The sequence below is a fragment of the Mytilus galloprovincialis genome, chromosome 3 (genome assembly GCF_965363235.1).
Source record: "Mytilus galloprovincialis chromosome 3, xbMytGall1.hap1.1, whole genome shotgun sequence".
In the NCBI taxonomy this organism is placed as follows: Eukaryota; Metazoa; Mollusca; class Bivalvia; order Mytilida; family Mytilidae; genus Mytilus; species Mytilus galloprovincialis.
The window spans coordinates 9,197,728-9,209,437 of NC_134840.1; the positions used below are offsets into that span (position 1 = coordinate 9,197,728).

At 30.6% G+C, this 11,710-nt stretch overlaps 1 protein-coding gene across 1 annotated transcript; it reads left to right on the forward strand.

Moving 5' to 3' along the window:
* Window positions 1-374: 374 nt before the first annotated feature.
* LOC143066307 (uncharacterized) lies at window positions 375-8,086 on the forward strand. Its single transcript, XM_076239289.1, has 6 exons — window positions 375-460; window positions 1,905-1,988; window positions 4,194-4,433; window positions 4,717-4,833; window positions 6,797-6,853; window positions 7,952-8,086. Exons 1-6 carry the CDS (start codon window positions 406-408, stop codon window positions 8,011-8,013), a joined length of 615 nt encoding a protein of 204 aa, XP_076095404.1. The 5' UTR covers window positions 375-405; the 3' UTR covers window positions 8,014-8,086.
* The last annotated feature ends 3,624 nt before the right edge of the window (window positions 8,087-11,710 follow it).

The following is an 11,710-nucleotide window of genomic DNA, read 5'->3' on the forward strand; positions in this document are numbered from 1 at the left end:
TTATAAACCATGACTGAGGAAACGGACCAAATAAACTCAGTGGTCATGCTTAAAATATTATTGACATATCAGTATGGTTTTCTTTTAACTGGCATCATTACAAACTGAAACAAAATACCGGAAACAGTTCGCAAATGTCTCGCCTCAACGAAGTCGAAAAAAAACCCTAACTTTATGAATTTATAGTTCCTCATTATATCCCGATTTAAAACAAAAGCAAACGCCAACATACATAGATAAGTGCAGTAGATAATAATGCCACATTCCTGACGTGGTACAGGACGTTTAAAGAAACATGGGGTGTTCTACCTTGTTTTATGGCTAGCAAACACTTTGTCAATCGAAAGTTTGTTCTGCTGCTATTGGTTTCGTATGTTTTTGTCTATATATTTACAGGTGTATAGCATGGGCTCGAACACTAATACTGGAATGCAGTATATTTATTCTGCGCCAACTAATAGTAAGTTATGTTAATATAATCTTTATCAATTTATCTTTACATTCTGACATATACTTTTGTTTGAGCGTTCCTTATTAAAATGTAAATACGGAGAGGCACTAATTCTATAATATTCATAAATTCAACTTTAAAAAGTGCCTATTGAAAGCTTCACAATGACGATCAAAATAAAAAAAAAATCATATACTTGTATAGTTATATCCACTTAATTTTTGTCCTTTCATCTTTTTTAAACCGAACTTTCCCTTTCAACAGTCAAGATTTATGAAACTGGTTCTGGAAACGGTCTGCCAAACTGCCGCTGCAATCTAAACAGTCGTCAGTTTCTTCCGCAATGTGTATTACAGGAAATATTGAGCTATACTTCAAACGATTAAAGAGGGTACTGTAAAAAAAAATAACAAAATAGCTTATAATATTCCTCTTTGAATATCTTTTCATCTTTAATCGATACACTAAAAATGCATAGCACTATGATAAATATGATTTGACCTAAGCGTTTGTTTATATTGAATGCATAACAATATGAACAATTCAAGGGTTGACCAAATGAGAATGGAAGCAAGAGTTTATGCACTTTATAGATCTCAAATACTTATGGTAGTCCAATCATATATGTTACCTTCGGTAAACACATTATTTTATTTTGTTCAGAAACCGGGCGGATATTCTGCTGTAATGAAAGCAAAAAGGTACATAAGATCGAAAACAGAAGAAACTGACCAAGCATTGTCTGTCATTGCTTTATTTCGATATACCATGAAACTGTCATGAGTTTTTTTTTATGTAAAGACGATCAATCGGTCTTCTTTCCTGCATTTAAACGAATAAGGATATGTTGTCTGTGAAACTAGCAGAAAACAAAATAACCGTACGGTGATATATGGTTGTTGACCATCTACGTCATCGGGTCTCTGGTACACAGCTACTTTTGTAAAGGTACTATTTCTGTATCAACAATCTGTAGTAATGGAAATCTACTTTTAATATACATGACTATTTTGTTACTGTTAAATTATTGTAATATGTAGGTATATGTATTTTACAGTACTTGATTTGTACTTGAAATTTAAGTACTACAGATTTTTGGTTACACCGTTACATTTTCAGCATTTTGAGAGTTTTTCGTTTTCGAAATCTCATAATGTTATGATGTTCAAAGACAGAATACTGTGATTATTGTTGGTATTATTTTTGTACAAATATTTTAAGTACAAATCAAGTACTGAAAAATACAAGTACCTAAATATTACAATAATTCTAAAGTAAAGAAATAGGACTAAATATTAAAAGTAAATTTCTAGTACTACAGATTTTTAGTACAGAAATAGTACCTCTTCAAAAGTAGCTGTGTAGGGTAGTTTTAGTGATGTTTCAGGGGCAATCATATCCAGTCGTATTTTTTTTTTTTTTTTTTTTTGTTACTCATACTTATATTTTTCAGTTGACTCATGCATTGGGACATGTGAGAATGGTGGTACATGGAGTACAGATATGTGTGCTTGTGATTGTACACCTGGATATACCGGTACGTTTATCCGAAAAGTAAATTTAGTGTATAGTTGTTGTTTTTTTATGCACCGCTAGGAGCGTTTTGTTTTTTCTGTGTGTGCGTCCATTCGTTTTTCTGTCACGCTTCAGATTTAAGTTTTTGGTCAAGGTAGTTTTTTTCAATATTAATGCCAAAGTTTTGACTACTATTTTACGATCCACTGGCATAGCAAATTATAGTGCGAGTATCGTATCCGTTTACTATAGACTTTTTCCATAATTTTCCATCAAATTTCTCATCTTAGGGCGACTCTCATCGAATGATTAAACAAAACAATTACTTGTTTATGCGATTGAATAATGTTAATATTGTTTGATCTTGTTCGACTTATTAATCAAATTAAAAATATGTTTACCAATTAAATGATGAGATTAATTATCTTTTTGTGGAATAAATTAAGATATATTATTCTAGGAGTATTTTCTAGAGTATGTAGAGTTTTTTTATACGACTATTAGATAACGACCTATGAAGCGTAATATGTGTTCTGATTTTTAAGATATATTTTTTAGCTAGTACTCGAGTTATTCTTCACCAAGTTGACATCCCTAGTTTAAATACATATTCCTATGTGTTCTGATTTTTAAGATATATTTTTTAGCTAGTACTCGAGTTATTCTTCACCAAGTTGACATCCCTAGTTTAAATACATATTCCTATGTGTTCTGATTTCTAAGATATATTTTTAAGCTAGTACTCGAGTTATTCTTCACCAAGTTGACATCCCTAGTTTAAATACATATTCCTATGTGTTCTGATTTCTAAGATATATTTTTTAGTAAGTACTCGAGTTATTCTTCACCAAGTTGACATCCCTAGTTTAAAAACATATTCCTATGTGTTCTGATTTCTAAGATATATTTTTAAGCTAGTACTCGAGTTATTCTTCACCAAGTTGACATCCCTAGTTTAAATACATATTCCTATGTGTTCTGATTTCTAAGATATATTTTTAAGCTAGTACTCGAGTTATTCTTCACCAAGTTGACATCCCTAGTTTAAATACATATTCCTATGTGTTCTGATTTCTAAGATATATTTTTTAGTAAGTACTCGAGTTATTCTTCACCAAGTTGACATCCCTAGTTTAAATACATATTCCTATGTGTTCTGATTTCTAAGATATATTTTTAAGCTAGTACTCGACTTATTCTTCACCAAGTTGACATCCCTAGTTTAAATACATATTCCTATGTGTTCTGATTTCTAAGATATATTTTTTAGTAAGTACTCGAGTTATTCTTCACCAAGTTGACATCCCTAGTTTAAATACATATTCCTATGTGTTCTGATGTCTAAGATATATTTTTAAGCTAGTACTCGAGTTATTCTTCACCAAGTTGACATCCCTAGTTTAAATACATATTCCTATGTGTTCTGATTTCTAAGATATATTTTTAAGCTAGTACTCGAGTTATTCTTCACCAAGTTGACATCCCTAGTTTAAATACATATTCCTATGTGTTCTGATTTCTAAGATATATTTTTAAGCTAGTACTCGAGTTATTCTTCACCAAGTTGACATTCCTAGTTTAAATACATATTCCTATGTGTTCTGATTTCTAAGATATATTTTTTAGCTAGTACTCGAGTTATTCTTCACCAAGTTGACATCCCTAGTTTAAATACATATTCCTATGTGTTCTGATTTCTAAGATATATTTTTAAGCAAGTACTCGAGTTATTCTTCACCAAGTTGACATCCCTAGTTTAAATACATATTCCTATGTGTTCTGATTTCTAAGATATATTTTTAGTAAGTACTCGAGTTATTCTTCACCAAGTTGACATCCCTAGTTTAAATACATATTCCTATGTGTTCTGATTTCTAAGATATATTTTTAATCTAGTACTCCAGTTATTCTTCACCAAGTTGACATCCCTAGTTTAAATACATATTCCTATGTGTTCTGATTTCTAAGATATATTTTTTAGCTAGTACTCGAGTTATTCTTCACCAAGTTGACATCCCTAGTTTAAATACATATTCCTATGTGTTCTGATTTCTAAGATATATTTTTTAACTAGTACTCGAGTTATTCTTCACCAAGTTGACATCCCTAGTTTAAATACATATTCCTATTTTAGTATATTTGATCTTTAATTATTCCCAAAGTCAACGATCCGTGAAGGAGATATATATTTCATCAGAATAAAAGTAATGTTCATTGTCTTTAACAGGGAATTTATGCACCAGTCAATGTTCTACGCAATGTAATAATGGAGCTGCCGTGAACGAATCTAACTGTGAATGTATATGCAACGAAAAACAGTTTGGAAGTAAATGCAATTGTCGATATCCCTTTACTGGTGGAAACTGTAACACGTGTAAACATGTAACTTGTGAGAATAATGGTGTATTTAATGCTATTTCATGTCGTTGTGAATGTTTACCTGGTTATGGTGGACTTCGGTGTGATGGTGAGTAAAACAATATGATGTTATATATCAGGACTATGCATTACAATATGTTGACTGATATTAAAGGTTTTTTTTTTAAATGCATGACATGCTTTCACAATATTGTATCGTTCACAAAATTTTCATATTTTACTGATGTCTTTCAAAAATTCTAAGGTGTCCTAAAACTACAATAGCCTACTTGAATTTATTTTCAGTTTAGATTAATCATTGAGCAATAAACTAATTTTCTTAGTTTTGTTTTCACACGTTTCCTATATTTATGAATCCCATTTGTTTGCAGTAACGTGTGCAGACACTGGTGATAACGCTACATGTACGGCAGGAGCAGCTGCAGGAAATTGTATATCAGATAATGTGAACATGGAGCAAACATGTATGGTATCGTGTAATTTGTGTGGTAAGAACATATCTCTTCTTAGCTTGTTCAAATTAAATTTCTGATTTATGTAACATATCAAACGTACCAGGATTATAGTTTAGTACGCCAGACGCACGTTTCGTCTACATAAGACTCATCAGTGACGCTCATATCAAAATATTTATAAAGCCAAACAATTACAAAGTTGAAGAGCATTGAGGATCCAAAATTCCAAAAGGTTGTGCAAGATACGGCTAAGGTAATCTATGCCTGGGATAAGAAAATCCTAAGTTTTTCGAAAAATTTAAAGTTTTGTAAAAAGGAAATTTAAAAAAATGACCACATTATTGATATTCATGTCAACACCGAAGCGTCGACTACTGGGCTGGTGATAAAAGATGTACAACGGTATTTTTCCTATTCTCCAGAAACGCATGTAATGCGCAAACTATACTTTTGACAGCTTATTTTGGTAATGACGGTAGGTTTTTAACCGGATTTTTGTGTCAAAGATGTCGGTTATTGATTTGGGGATGTACGACGGGCGGCCGGGCGGGCGGGCGGCAACCAAATGTTGTCCGTGCATTTTAATTTTAATATGTTGTTACTGACAACAAAATGGAGGTCAAGTTCAATAATGACGATTTTGACTTTTACCGTTCAGGAGTTACGGTTCTTGAAAGTTTAAAAAATGTTGTGTCCGTGCATTTCGGTTCTTGAAAGATTGAAAAATTGTGTTTCTGAGAATTATTGGCAGATTATACCACAGAAATGGGATTCATTAACTTTAGAAGCATTCTATGTTACTATTTTTTATTAGATATTTTCAAAATCCTAGGTAGGTGGACTTAGTAATTTTTTCTTACTTTATGCATTAAGGGCACACAGTTTGTCCTGCTAGAGGGTCATTTTCTATCTAGTTTATATGTTGTTATTGTTGACAACATGGAAGTCAAGTTTGATATTGATAATCATAAATTTTACCTATTAGGAGTTTTGGTCCTTGTAATATTGATAAATGCCAGAACACAAATAAATGTTAAAGAATCCGGTTTACTGTCATTTTGACAGCTCTTGTTATTTCTTTTGTAGGGCTAGGTGTCACAATCTTCAGTATTTTATGGGACTAAACTTCGCAAATATGGTTAACACTGGTGTGTGTCACTAAAATGAAGTATACGCTTCGCTTCTTACTTTTCCTTTTAAACACATGACTCTGTCAAGAATGTCGATGAGATGTGAGTTCCTAACTAAATTTCCTTCTGTATCATGTTTTACAATTTTATCAAAAACCACTTGTCTTCTAGTAAAGATGAAGGTTCTTTTATTGAAAAATCCCTTTATTATAACCTCTAATACTTCCCCTTTTTCGAACACGAAACTACGGCCAGTTTTCAGTTGTTCTAAGACTGAGCTAACAATTTCAAATGTCGACGTAAAAATATTTTACCTTATCTCATTGGGTCCTTATCGGTTTACATGATGCTCAATGTTTTTAACTTCCGAACTCTTTGTGCAAAACGTATCTACATATGTGTATGAAGAAACCAAAAATGAATTTTCTTAGGGCACCCTACCCCCAATAGAATTCACCTAACATCAAATGTTTGTAGTTATTCACGCTCATGTCGGATTTTTCCCTATAAGTCATGTAGAGTATGTATCTTTGATTTTATTTCTTGCAATGCTTACTTCTAATCATCTGCTTATTACGTATTTAAGCAATATGTTTCTTTTGAGTTTTTTCTCTTTGACCAGAGAAATGTAGGAAAAATAAACTCATACACCGAAAAACACTTTAATTCAATTATTTTAAACAAAAACCTGCTTTACTAACCGAGTGTGGTTATACGTAAGTATTGCTGATTGTCTTCAAAATGATTTGTTTATAGACATCGATTTAATGTTCTTATAATAAAAATTCTTGAAAGCAGACATCAAGTATAAGTCTCCACAATTAAAATTATCTTTACACACTACACTTTATTTACATTTTTTATAGTTGAACAATCTCCTTCTGCCGTTCCAAGTACTACAACTTCAAGTGGTTCCAATTTCAGTGAGTATAGTGCAATATGCAGCACATTTATATGCATCATAGATTGTGGAGACTGTATGTAGCACACTGATGTTCAAATGTTATCAATCGATTAATAAAATACTCACCAAGGTAGCAATCGTCCATGTATTCATGTTGAAGTGTTTCCTATGTATTAGTTGTGGGTATCCTGGTAATATGAATACGGCTAATCGCATTTTATTATTTACTAAAATAAAAAACTTTTAAAAAAAAACGATTTGAAACAATGTCATAACATAAAGGGCATTTCCATAGAAATAACATGAAGTTAAAATCTATTTTGTTGAAAACGCTATGTTATCATCAACCATAAAACAATAGGAGGATATCGTTGGACTAACCATACATCAATACTGTACTTTGATTCGAAAAATTGTGTAATGTCCTTTAAAATATAGTTATAACTCGCGAATGTTTGGTACTGTTGGAAAAAAGAAAAATAACAAAGATACTGAACTCCGAGGAAAATTCAAAACGGAAAGCCCGTAATCAAATGGCAAAATAAAAAGATAAAAAAAACATCAAATGAATGGACAACAACTGTCATATTCCTGACTTGGTACAGGCATTCTCAAATGTAGAAAGTGGTTGATTGAACCTGGTTTTATATTAAGGTGGTGTAATATCGATTGTGACCACTTTCGAGGATATCAGAATCTTTGTTTTTTTTTCACCCATTTTTTACTATTCAAAATAGGAACATTATCTTCCTTTGTTTATCTGAAAAAGGGTATGTGCAAAGAAACAAATCAATAGAAATTACTCGGAGAAAAGCTGCCGGTTATAGTTTATACCACTAAAGCTAGCACCGTAATATAAGTGCCATGCTTGAACACCAATACTTACCAAATCTATAACTAAGACGAAATTCTGTATATGTCATGCACCAAGATGTACTGAATTCAACACAGGCTACTTTTAATTCCTAATGATCCTCTCAAACATCTTATAACTTGTACCTTCAATAGAACCTGTATTTTGGTGATTTTAGAGGCCTTATACATGTCATTGTCAGTTAAAGTGAGAAAGGAAGAGCTTAACATGATACTTATTACAGTTTAAAGTTATTTATTTCAGGGAACTATGATTTGGAGATCATCATTATCCTTATTCCAGTAGGTTTATTATCGATTACATAAGTTAGGTTATAATCTATTAGAATAACGTAAGTTTATTTACTTTTGTAAACCAAAACCTCTGATATTTTACAAAATATTTGTTTTTATTCCAACACTAAATAAAGACCTTTTTCTCTAATTGTCCCAAACATTATCATTATAACATGACAAAAAGTAAGTAAAAGATACTAGGCTTAAAATGTGGGTACATCAAGGGAAAGTACTGCTTATCATGTAATCTGGAACTGACAAATATACACTTTCTAAACCTGTTAATTTTTTCTTCTTCTTTCAAATTATTTGATAAAATACTTAGTTACCAGAATTTTACGTTTAGTCAATGATAAACCATTTTGAATTATATTTGATATAACTGTTAGTTTCTCATTTTGGCTGACTTGTGCATATATATTTCAATCCTTTGAAATTATAACAATTAAAGGGGAACTAGCTGAGAGGTATATAACATATCTAAAGTAGAATTTTGTTCAATAATTAATGAAAGTCAAAAAGGAAAATAATAATTCACTTTTAGCAACCAGTATGGTTCTATTTGGTCGAATTAAGCTAAGAAACATTGATCATGAATTATTCACTTGCAAGTGAATAAATGGATCTCATTGAATCCGTTTTCATGTGAACTTCAATTTAACCCTTCACGTAGAGATGGATTACACATGCAGTGTGTGTGTTCGGTTATTTGAAGAAAAAGAATGTCAGAATTGTGTTTAAAGTGAAACAAAGGTAAATCATTTGATTGACTGAGTCGATCCACAAAAAAATCATTCTTATACATGTAAAATCAATGATTAACATATAGTCTTAAAGTCATATGAGTGATTGGTGAAAACTAATGTTTATCCAATTTTTTGAACCAGTGCATGTATATATTATTAACTTAGTCTTCAATGCTCGATTTTGATCATGTTTGTACGCATCCATGTAGTATAATCGTAAATATAATTCTCTCGGTCTGTTATGATGTGAAAATATGGCAGCTAATTAATTGTCGTGTTCTGAAGCCATAGTTAATCGATTGTTACCTTTGTAAACAATCAACAAAGAAGAATATATATTTAACGTGTTTAATGTACAATACTATTATAATAATTTATTTCAACGACATATCCATGCGTATTGCAATCACTGAATTTTTACGAGTAAGGTTAAAAAAAAATACGCTGAGTTCACTACATACGGAAAACATGTTGACGAATTGTTTACTGAAAGAAAGCAAGTAAAAAACAGTAAACTTTTTTCTAAATATGAACAAATTAGAGAATTTTCTTGAGAAAAAATATATTTACATAATTTAATTATAAAAACCAGCTATTTAGTTATAAAATCATATGCATAACTTTTTTTTTCAATTTGAAGTTGCATATGACTTTAATCTATAATATGAAATTAAACAGTCGAAAGAAATCAAATTCCTCGTGTTCGATTTGTATTTCTATCTATATTTTTGTTCATTTTTGTTTATATCACCATCAAAGACTTTCGGAGGTCAATTCGACTGTTAGACTTAGATGGCATCAAGACTAAAACACACACGAATCGAAGCTACATATTATCGAGCCCATGCCCTTTAAATCATTTATTTTAGAATTTTAATCATTTAATGAAATGTTTTACATGGTTATAAATCAAATATGAGAATTTTCGTCAAATCGGTGATTATGAATTTGACAGCTAGTGCCCCTTTAAAGATTGTTTAGTCGGTTGAAATTTATTGTCGACACTGAAAAAACTTGTTAATTATAACTAAATGAAAATAACATGATAGGTAAAAGGAGACAATTCAAAGAGCAGACCACTTTTCTGGTGCCAACATATCTGTCATCAATTCAGACCCAACATTTTGTCATTGTTAACATAAAGCTTGTGTTTTCTTTCTTCTTCGTAATTCTGATATCTATTGTTCCTTCCAAAATCCCCCCCTCCCCCCGATAATAATAGTTATTTTTAGAAATTATTTTTTTTTTACTTTCAGGTCGCACTGATGTTCCGAAAAAGTTGATTTTTCAAGAATTGTTCTAATAATCAAAAAGACTAAATGTTCCTGTGCACAAAAGTATTTTCATGTACATAACATTAATATTTGAATTTTGGTTGACAATGTTATTTGTAAGTCTATTCTTAAAAAGACTTATTTGCATATAAAATTTGGACAATTACAATATCTCAAATGAACATATATAAAGGCATTTCCATAAAAGATATATTATTTCCGTCCAAATAAGTGTATCTTAATTTTGTTAGGTTCGAGTTCTGTTTTTTATTGTACGGGTATATTTCCACAAAATATTGTATTTTACTGGATTTTTGTTTTAAAATAAAGATGTTTTTTTATCAAACTTGTTGAGTCATTGTACCTTTGTTATACCATCCTTGAAAAACATTGAAATATAGTTTTATATTATCATAGATAAATATATTCAGAATTTTTATGTACTAAGTACATATACATGCATCAAATCCAATCATTCATTCATCTTTTATAATTTACAAAGAAACAACAATAATGAATAAATAATTTATAAATACAAAAGGACTACATCTTTATTGATCAAACCAGGATAATACTATAAATAGCTTAATTGTAGACTTATGCTATACCAAACAAGATATTATGCTACGTGATATATCTTTCAGTGTGAAATTCTTGTTATTGCATTTCATTAAATAATGATTTGTGAACAATGACATCCATTTTGTATCAAATAGCATACAGCGATTTTGTATCAAATTGCAAACAGCATTGCAAAATGTACATTACACAGCCATTGTAGGTAGCAATAACATATTAATGGACTATTCCAATTAAAACTGAATCATGACAATAGCATTTTGTTCTAATATCAATGGATACATCGTTATCTTTCTTTTTTCTTGTCTCTAACAAAATATCTCACTAAATACTCATTATTTTGTTCAAAATTTAACACTGTAAGGCATTGGGAGTCAGAATTTTTGTTTTTTGTTCTCAGCTTGAACAGAATTTTTTTTTTCATCAATGTGGGAAACAAAATATTAACCAAACCAACCCCCTGGTATTGCAGTCAGAGTTTACATGGTCATTAATGTTGATGTTATCTTGTTCTTACTCGTTTTGTATCGTCGCAAAACAGACCTCTTGCAAACATTGTCTGATCTGATCGGAAAAGGTGGTAAACCTTTGACTGGTAAGGGAAATAAAATTTAAAAAATACTCTATTGGTGATAAAATAGTGTAAATTCATTTCCACGTGTATTCAATTGAAAAGGAAGACATATTCGATTTAACTGAATGCTCACTGAAAAAAACTTTTATATCATAAAATTTCTGAGGAAATTAGTATCTGCAATCTGATATTCTATACCACTGCTAAGGAAAATCTTATTTTCAATATCACATATCTATACTACTTCTAGTGTATCTCTCATCATACTTTTATGTATCTACCATTTCTGCTTAGGTATAACTCATCATACATCTTACTTATCTATACCACTACTTATGTTTTGTTCATCATTGCTAGAGAATCCCTCAGTTCCCTTCTTATATATCTATACCATTTAAACATATAAAGATGTTACCACTACCATTATGTTACAGCATTACAAACAAAGTACCCTGGTATATTAATGTATTTTAAAATGATGTCATAAAGATAACACTTACTTTATAATTGTTCGTTTCGTACATAGTTTATATTACATACATATCATATAACTC

Bases quoted from the DNA above. Each gene is read 5' to 3' on its own strand.
- LOC143066307 (XM_076239289.1), top strand. From the start codon at position 406: ATGGGCTCGAACACTAATACTGGAATGCAGTATATTTATTCTGCGCCA. The intron at 461-1,904 runs GTAAGTTATGTT...TATATTTTTCAG, and splicing joins TTATTCTGCGCCAACTAATA to TTGACTCATGCATTGGGACA. The intron at 4,834-6,796 runs GTAAGAACATAT...CATTTTTTATAG, and splicing joins GGTATCGTGTAATTTGTGTG to TTGAACAATCTCCTTCTGCC.